At 35.9% G+C, this 10,133-nt stretch overlaps 1 protein-coding gene across 1 annotated transcript in view; it reads left to right on the top strand.

Annotated features, from left to right (window-relative positions):
* Positions 1-9,365, top strand: part of LOC144959174 (uncharacterized) — a 62,911-nt gene extending 53,546 nt beyond the window's left edge. The window contains 8 exon segments of the mRNA XM_078891708.1: positions 75-139; positions 1,611-1,748; positions 2,136-2,264; positions 3,153-3,205; positions 3,863-3,967; positions 5,141-5,340; positions 5,802-6,377; positions 7,462-9,365. Of these exon segments, the coding sequence (XP_078747834.1) occupies positions 75-139; positions 1,611-1,748; positions 2,136-2,264; positions 3,153-3,205; positions 3,863-3,967; positions 5,141-5,340; positions 5,802-6,377; positions 7,462-7,718 (1,523 nt within the window). The 3' untranslated portion in view covers positions 7,719-9,365.
* The last annotated feature ends 768 nt before the right edge of the window (positions 9,366-10,133 follow it).

Raw genomic sequence — 10,133 nt, 5'->3', positions numbered from 1 at the left:
ATCATCATCATCATCATCATCATCATCATCATCATCATCATCATCATCATCATCATTAATATTTTTTTAACCAGACGATGAAACCAGAGTGGTCCTGTCCTCCACCAAAGACGATTACATCAATGCCAGCTGGTTAAATGTGAGTATCTATTCGTTTTGACATTCCATTTGGGATGATATACTCATCAATTGATACTGCTTGTTTGAGTCAGATTCTCATTGATATTTCAGAGTCATATAAAAGTAGACAGTTCCCTTCTCATTGTTCTTTACATAAACTCCCTACCTCCACAGTGGGCAGGGAGGTACTTATCGTGTCTTCTATCCCCTTATAGCTGTTTTCCAATTTGCTTTCTGTCTTTGTCTTGGTATGAGATTGCTTGGTTTTGTCCCCGCCCTGGCCAGAGTCCTTGGCTGGGAGGGAAACAGTCAAATGCATAGTTATTGTTTTGGGAGATGATATTTTTTTCCTTGTAAATCAACTCTCTGTTATGTCTTATTATAGTTGTTATTTTTTAATGTATAATGAAATGTAAGCATTTGAGTGTATTCCTCTTTGTTGGATCTTGTGCTTGTTTCTGGATGAGACTTATAGGCGATCTCAGACTTAAATACATTGATGGTATGTTCTTGGAATCTACATCTGATCCCTATTTGTTCCCAGTTCCTCTTTGTCTTCCTTTCTCTTGGGTGCTTTAATTGTAATTCTAGTACTTTCTATTATCCCATTTTCTTCCTTTTTACTGGCGCTGATATAACCTAAATGTGTTGCAAGCGCCGTAAAACCCTTAAAAACACACACACACAACCTCTCATTGTTTGAGATTTATGAATTATATTTATATTTATATTGTATATCTTGTGGCTGAAGAAGTGGTTTGAGCTCATAATGTTCTGTGTTATTTACTTATAAAAATTTAATTCAATTTATTTGTGTGGCTTTGAGGTCTAGTGGAATGTCTCTGTACATGTATTGTCATATATTGGAGTTGTTTTGCTATGTGCGAATGTAGTTGTTTGGCTGTGTGTATTTATGTTAGAGTTCTTTATAGAGTTACGCATTTTGTGTTGTGCATATTTTGCATGTGAGTGTGAATGTTGACTGCGTGAACGTATTAGCACCTTTTGTTCCTTAGGAACATCCTAAGATGATTGTTTTGTGTTAAGTTAGTTAATGAAAGAACTCCGTCTGAGTGGGTCATAATAGATATTTGTTTTAAATTCACCATATGATTGATAATAAATAAATTGAATTAACAAAGTCTGAGCTGAGTCGTTACAGTCTCAGGGTTGAGTCCTGCTAGGGGCAGGGCAAAGTTAAGTTTTTACAAAAGACTGTTCACTCACATGTTTTTTCAATCTGGTTAGATAGTAACAGTATTGTGTCTATTGAAATAAAAATATGACTGCGCTTTACAGATGACTTGTCTGGTCCTACATGTTTAGAGCTACTTTTGGCTTGGGATCTCTTGCTAAGCTCTTTGAGCACATTTCATGGATATTGCAGTATATAAAATCTCAGGTGTTATTTTTAAAAAATATTTTTTTTACAGTCCCCAGCTTCAGGCAGTTAATATGTACTTTACATGTCTGTACCTTTTACGTTTCAGGATCTAGCCCCCTCATGCCCAAAATTCATTTCCACGCAGTCCCCTCTGCCTCAGACCTGTGTTGAATTTTGGACCATGGTCTATGAACAAGGGACAGAGGTTTTGGTGCAGATAACCAGCGAGTATGAGACAGGAAAGGTAAGATTTTATCAAATTGAGAACTTAGGGAGCAGGCACTGGTCTAAGATAAAGATTTGAAAAAGTGTGTATGAAACAGTGCTGGACAAAGCAAGAGAGAAAAAATGCAAGTAAAAAGACCATCCCCAAATATCAATTTTTCTTTACAAATTTAATATTCCCCCCCCATAAAGCCCTTTTCTAATTACTGTTGCTTTGAGAGTAATTTTTTTTTCTTTTTGGTATGCTGACAATTTAATTTATTAACATTTGATATTTCTTTTATATATTAAAGAATTGTGTTGTGATACAAAATTATAATTTCCATACAAGGATCAATAAAGTATATCTTATCTTATCATATCTTATCTTAATATATGTTAAAATGATATCAATATTTGCTTCCAGAAATTTCCTGTGTACTACCCGACAGAGAGGGAAAAGCCCGTAGAACAAGGACCGTTGATTCTATCACTCCAGTCGGTTAAGTTCAGACAGAACTGGGTGGAAAGGATTATCTATCTAAAAAATAATGTGGTGAGATGTATATATATATATATCATTTTCCTTTACAAAGGGTCCCTGGCCAACAGCAACACGTAAGATTCTACAACAGCCTGTTAGGCGATATTACAATTTTTTTCCTGACAGAGACTGACAACATTATTAATGATCAGGTACTCATTTTACAACTGAGTATGGTGAGAGTATGTGAATCAAGGGTCTTTCCCAAGGACTCAATTACTTGGGGCTCAGAGCGTGACTCGAATCTTGGACCTTCTGGTCCGAAGTCGAATTCATACCACAAGACCACATAGCCACACATTGATAAGAAATGAAGCAAATTATTCCTTTGTCCACATGCCACGAGCTATCTGAAAAAGAGATTTCAAATAAAATAAAAGTAAGATATAAAATTCACAAGAATTACGCATTTTCTAATGTTTTATCAATGCCTTATATATCGCCTAGAACAAAGTGGGCAGACAGGATGTTTTATCACCAACATTTAAATGGCATTTTATCTACCCATCTCACATGATACTGATACGCATTTTTACCATATTTGAAAAAGGTATGGTGAATACTAAAATATGAAATAAATCATTAACTTAATTTTGATGGGTCCCGATAGTGCTCAGTTGGTAGAGCACTTACTTCACATGCAAAGGGACTGAGACCGATTTTTTTCTGATGGGTAGCTGGGTCTCTTTGACCTGGTGGTCTGTTAGATTTGATGGAAAGTACTTTGCAGTAGACTAGCGTCCTATCCAAAGGATAACAAGCCATTGCTATTGTCCGTTTCATGCTCTAGAAATCAGGATAAACTCCTGCTCCATTGGCTGAATAGCCCTGAAGGACTACTACTACTATTTTTAAAAAATTTGATAGGAACTGAATAGTTTTGGTTATTCTTTTCCCCAGAGCAAGCAAGGCAGGACTGTAGTACACCTTCAATTCAAGGGATGGCCCGTCAGGTGGTTTCATTTTACTTTAGTACTTAATACTAGGACAATCAGTTTATTGAAGTCTTAAGTTATTATTATTATTATTATTATTATTATTATATTATTATTATTATTATTATTATTATTATTTTATTATTATATTATTATTATTATTATTATTATTATTATATTATTATTATTATTATTATTATTATTATTATTATTATTGTTGTTGTTGATTGTGGATTTTTGATTGTTGTTATTATGTGATACAAGCAATACCCCAGTAACGATATTGATTCGAGTTAATTCAAGTGCACAGGAACAGGATACTACAGATTGCACTTTTGAGAACCAATCCAGATTCCATTTTGTTTGTATTTTAGTCATAACTTGTGCTTTCTTATCATCAAAAATAGTAATTCGCCACGGGGCTCTTTCTGTTACAACAATATTTGTCAATGAAACTATTATGAAATAGAAATAAAGTTTAACATTACAAATCATTTCTTCACACATCTTTCAAAAGATCTATAACTATTTCAAAGCTTATGGAAATTTTTCCTTTTACTGTAAAATATACTTCAGTCGTTCTTTATTTTACTATAATATGATCTTAATTCCATTTGTATTTGATTATCTTTATTTTATTATTATTGTTATTATTATTTTTGTTGTTGTAATTAGTGGCTTTCCTGATGATGTGACCTCCATTGTACACTTCATCTCCGAGGTTCACAACTTTTATAAGCAACAGAGGAGTCTAACCAAACCTATTATAGTGCATTGTGGGTAAGTAACAATGTCTTATATTTTATTGTAGTTAACTTTTGCCTTTTCCTTTACCAAAACAGATCCTATTATTATCTTTCTGAAATAAACTAAAAAAAGGGCATGTATGTTATAGGTAATATATAATGTTATTGAAAATTCCTTTCCTATTTTAATGTGCTTACATCGAACAAATCAATGATTTTACTGTGACAGTACTATTTATATACTCACTCTAGCTTAGCTTCCCATTGTAAGTACCAGGCTACTGGTGTCAAGAGAGATGCAAGGACCTGGTGTGAGTCATATCAGACTCAGTCTGTATGTCCTGTCGTCCCAAAATATCTTTGATTTTGTCATGTCATTGTGTTTTTTTTCCTGTTCCACCTTGTATAGTCACTCGCCCAAAGTCTCTTGTTGTAGGCTCTTTGTGTTTGTGGCAGGATGTTGAGGTTGATCATTCTAGTCAGGATTCCAAACTGTTTGATTTGTTGGTGTTTGATATATTAAAAAACGGTAGGGGCTGCCTGAATCCGGTGATTGTGAATATACTAACGAAAGCGTGAAAATGGAAAGGCTTCGTATGGGAACAAAACAATGGACGTTTCGGGTACAAACCCTTCGTCAGCACAACAATACACAAATTATCGTGGAAAAACGTGGAGATAAGAGGTTTCAATATTATAGATGACGCTTGGTCTCGAAACTACACTGAAATTATGGGATTGGCCAAGCAGCTTGTGAAGACAGGTAGACAGACACTTAGTGGGTTGATGGTAGGGAGTGTTTCTCAATCGCCTATTTGGTTGAAAGCTAAGTAATATCAGAAATATGGGTACCACCATAGGTCCCAGAAATGGCAATCCTGAATCTTCTAAGATCTGGTTTTTTAGTATTATATTTATGTTTTTATTGTTTTTTTTTGTTTGTATTTTTTTTTTTTTTGGCTGAAGAAGGGTTTTGAGTCTGAAGCATTCCGTGTTTGGTATTTTGTTCTTTTTTGAAACGGTTATATTCATTTTTGTTTATTACTTCTTCCCCGAGTCTTCATAACCAGGTTTTTTTTTCAGTACTGTGAAATTCCTGGTACTGTGGTGGGCCTGCTGAGACCATTCCAAATTTTTTTCCTTATTTCTTTGTCGCTTATTCTGTCCCTTCAGTTAAATTTGATTTACTTAAAATTCTTCTTTATAGAACTGGTGTAGGCAGGTCAGGTGTGTTAGTCCTGGTGTACGCTGCCATTCAAGAACTGGTGCACGGAAATGGCTTGGTTGATCTTCCTGGACTGTCCAAACGCCTTCTACACAAACGTAGAGGCATCCTAGTCAACAAGGAGCAGCTTTACTGTGCCTACCAGTGCCTGCTGTGCTTTGCTGAGGAATATCTTCACAAGAGTGAGTTTATTTGGCTGAATAGGACATGAAAATAAACATAAAAATGACTTCAAAAAATCTCCCTGATGCCTAACCCTGTATTCTTGTATTCTATCAACTCCTTTACAACAAAACAATAACCAAATGCAACACTTAACATGTAGAACAAAGACATGGATGTCTGTTAGTGTTAGGTGATATTACATTTAAGAGACCAACACATTTGTTAAAGGCCAGGTACTTATTTTACACCCAAGTATGGTGAGAATGTGAGTAAATAGCCTTTTCCAAGGACTCAACTATGCGCTGCCAAGAGCAGGACTCGAATCTGATCTGAAGTAAGTGTCATACCTTAAAACTACATAAAATAAAGGGATTGCCCGGGCAAAGCCATCATCATTGCCACACGGAAGTACGTAATTAGATTTTTAGGTCATGATTCTGCTTTCATGACTTACTCTCAACCCTTTTTTTGTCTTCAGGAGGTATCCTAGTAAAAGACCCACACTTCTCTTCTACATCTTCATCCTCCACAACTTCATCATCATCATCGTCGTCATCCTCATCAATGACAAAGAATAATACGACCAAATCACACAGTCGGGAAGGCTCTCTGACGACACACCCAGCCAGTCATGTGGTTGATGACATCGTTTTCGGAACAGTCGACATTGAAACAATACGTGCAAACGTCGGTCTCCTGCACGTCAAGGACAACCACAAAGATGAAAAACACCAATCTGCAACTACTAATAGTACGTCTAATGAAAGCAACACAGCTACGACAGATACGGTTATCAATAATAGCAATACTGGTGGTGGTGGTGGTGGTTCAGCAATTATCTCCCCTAGTATGGCCAGTCTCCCAGACGTTGTACAGCAGCACAATAACAGCAGTAGTGGTAGTAACAATGGCCGAAGTGGTGGTGATGGTGATGTTGGTGATCCAGGTACTCCCACGCAAAGCAAAATGGAGTTGAATTCGTCCTCGGGAGGATCTTCCTCTTTTGCGACAACTCCATCTTCAAAAATAACAACTCCGTCATCATCAGAAAAAGGTAAGCTTTGTCATGTTTTCAATGTATTTAAGCATTACTGAACAACTAATGAATTATGACATATGACAGATGAGGAATGTGACAGGCTCATTTTGGGTGGACAGAATGTTAACATAGAATTAAAAAGTCACATTTCGTCATTGATTTCAGGTACTATCGTATTTGGTGATTTTAATGATATACGAACTATTTATAGTGTTATATATTTTGTATGGGGTCCCGGTAGAGCATTCGCTGCACACGCCAAGGGACCAAGATCGATCCTGGCGCTGATATGACCTAAATGTGTTGCAAGCGCCGTAAAACCCTTAAAAACAAAAACAAAACAAAGCTCTCAGCGTCTGGAAGTGCATAAAACCTGAATGTTTTCCCATATTCTCCAGTTTTTGTCCTCTGGGTGGGGATCCTGACCTCCCATAGTGGGCAGGGAGGTACATGCTGTGTCTTCTATCCCCCCATACCCGTTTTCCAATTGTTACTTGTCATTGTCTTGGAATGAGAATACTTAGTTTTGTCCTGATCCTTGCCGGAGCTCCTTGGCTGGGAGGGAAACAGTCGAATGTATAGTTATAGTTTTGGGAGATAATATTTTTTTCCTTGTAAATCATCTCTCTGTTATGCATTGTATTATGTTTAGTTTACATATTATATTATATGATTGGTAAACATTTGAGTGTATTCCTCTTAGTTGGGACCTGTGCTTGTGTCTGGATGAGACTTTTAGGTGATCTCAAACTAAGTACTTTGACGGTGTGCTCTTGGAATCTACATCTGTTCCCTATTTGAACCAGTTCCCCTTTGTCTTACCTTTTCTTTTGTTCTCTAATTGTAATTCTAGAACTTTTTACTATCCCATTTTCTTCCTTTTTACTGGCGCTGATATGACCTTAATGTGTTGCAAGCGCCGTAAAACCCTTAAAAACAAACAAACAGTTTTTGTCCTGGTTTTCAGCCAGGATTTCCATTCTGCTTTGGTCAATTTCCTTTTTCTAGGGATTGTCATCATAGTGTAAAATGCTGCAAGCACTTTTTTACAATTATAAAACTAAACTATCCTTATTGTTATCATCATCATCATCACCAGGAAATGACAAGAAGAATACAGAGATGGATCAAACCTCAACCAAGACTAGTTTGGCACAACTACAGGATCCATCAACCTTCACCTTGGGATCACCTGAGAAGCAGCGACCTCGCATCACCAAGGCCAATTTCAACCAGGAGGAGGGCCGTCTTCTCTCATCTGCTGGCAGTGGTGGTGGGGGCAGTGGTGGGGGTGGTGGAGAGGAAGGAGATGACCCCCTGGCTAGTCTAAATCCTTTATGGTCTCTTGGGAAATAAACAAAGCACACTTTGATGCCTTTGGAAAGTGAAATGTTTAAGAATGCTTGAAATCTTGGCATAGAGTCATAGAGCTTCATGTTCTTCATCAATTTTGTTCTTGAAGAATACTGGGTAATGTAAATGTTGCTGCTCGAAGCTTGAAGAAATAAATAATAATGTAGAATTGAATGTAAGCTTCAATTTAATATACGAAAACATTTAATGTGGACGTTTCGGGTTTCCCCTTTATCAACAAAACAGGATGAATGAAACACTACAGACAAATGAGATAATGTGATAGTGGCATTGTTAAGGTGAATAAACAAATACATTGATGCCACATCATCTCATTTGCAAAACAAGCTCTACACTCTACATCACAACTTGGAAGTTCTTGTAAATATAGCAAAAATATTTTTCTTCAAATTTTGTGATTCGTGAAACAAATCTGAATAATGAAGAAAAATTATGTTTGTATCGTAACGGATGTGATGATTTTCCTATAGATGGTAAGGAGAATGTTAAAAAAATAACCTGAACACTCTAAATATTAAGATGCCTAAGATGATTGTAAATTCTCTATTGGTGTTTATGTACAAATTAGCTTTTTTTGGGGGGTGAGGTGGGGTTGGGGATGGGGTGGTGGTTTAGGCTACAGCGATGGAGGAAGGGATGAAGGGTTTGAACGAATTTGGGCCTTTGGGGCTGGAGGGTAAATTATTTAAGTTATTTATGTGAATTTTGATGATGATTATATTTCAATATTTGTATAAACGTCTGTGTATATGCATCTCGAAGTGCTTTGAATTTCACTCCAACCTATATAAGGTGAATTTGCATTCTAAGTATCTTTATCTTAAAAGAATTAAATTTTTTTCCCATTTTTTTCTCTTTCATTAATCACTATTCATATGATAAACTATTTATATAATTAACTTGTTGTCACGGCCTCAAGCGATTTCTTCTATAATATATACATGTTGTACGTGTTGGAGTGCAATGGTATAAGTATGTATTTATTTATTGACATTTCTAAATGGCATTGTTGATGTTATTTTTATAATATTTTGGTTTGAGCCTCTTGGCTTGCGTTACTCTGAACTTGTTGACAAAATGCTTTAATTGTTTTTAAAAAAATGTTTAACTTTGAATTCTATAGATTTTTAAACATTAAATTACTTGTGTGACAAAAGTAAAAAAAATGAAATGCCAGGAATTAATTTTTGATGAATATTTCTAAGTTAGACTAATCCTATAACGGAAATATTGAACTTGTTGTCAGTGTATTATTTGTTTATCTAATGAAACCTTGCCAGCGGGTGGTTGGATGGGAGCATCACCCTTGAATCATATACCTATGATGTTCGCATGGGTGTACGATCCGATAGTGATGTCGTTTCTTCTTCTCTTTACTAGCCTATCCTGCTTCTTTGGTTTGTGATTGTATTTTTGACAGGGGATATTTTTTTTCTGTAAATCTTCTGCCTGTTTGTTCTTGGTTATTTATAATTTAGCTTATGATATCTTTAGGTTATGATTTTGATTTACATTTGTACTATTTTTGTTAGATTGCTTGTTTTTTTTGTTTCAGCGGTCTCTCATATAACCTCAATTGTGTTGGAAGAGACCTAAAGCAACAAACAAAAAAAAAAAAAAAAAAAGAAACCTTGCCATCAAAGAGTTATTGGCTGGGTGGGGATCCTGACCTCCCATAGTGGGCAGGGAGGTACATACTATGTCTTCTGTCCCCTTATATCTGTTTTACAACATGCTTTCTGTCTTTGTCTTGGAATGAGATTACTTGGTTTTGTCCTGGCCCTGGCCAGAGTTCCTTGGCTGGGAGGGAAACAGTCGAATGTACAGTTATAGTTTTGGAGATGATATTTTTTTCCTTGTAAATCATCTCTCTGTTATGCACTCTATTATGTTTTATTTATGTATTATATATGATTTGTAAACATTTGAGTGTATTCCTCTTATGGGGACCTGTGCTTGTGTCTGGATGAGACTTTTAGGTTATCTCAATTTAAGTACACTGATAGTGTGCTCTTGGAATCTACATCTGTTCCCTTTTGAACCAATTCCCCTTTGTCTGCCTTATTCTTGGATGCTTTAATTGTAATTCTAGCACTTATAACTATCCCATTTTTTCCCTTTTTACTGGCACTGATATGACCTTAGTGTGTTGCAAGCGCCGTAAAACCCCCAAAAACAAACAACAAACAACAAAGAGTTATTGGGTTCGTTTCTATCATGTTTTGTGCCTGTGGATTTGATGCCTACTAATCCATTGTTTTCCTATTAAGTTTTCATGCGGTTTGAAACATGCAATACATAAAGTTGCTTGGTTTTTGTTGAGTTATGTTTCATCACAATATTCAATTGACACTATTTTATTGAGTGAATGTATTTGCTGCCCAATTCAGTCCTTTG

This window comes from Berghia stephanieae, chromosome 13, assembly GCF_034508935.2.
Source record: "Berghia stephanieae isolate SIO BIC M18660-M18661 chromosome 13, UCSD_Bste_1.3, whole genome shotgun sequence".
NCBI lineage: Eukaryota > Metazoa > Mollusca > Gastropoda > Nudibranchia > Aeolidiidae > Berghia > Berghia stephanieae.
The sequence above is the reverse complement of the archived record's forward strand: the minus strand, read 5'-3'. Positions and strand labels throughout refer to the sequence as shown.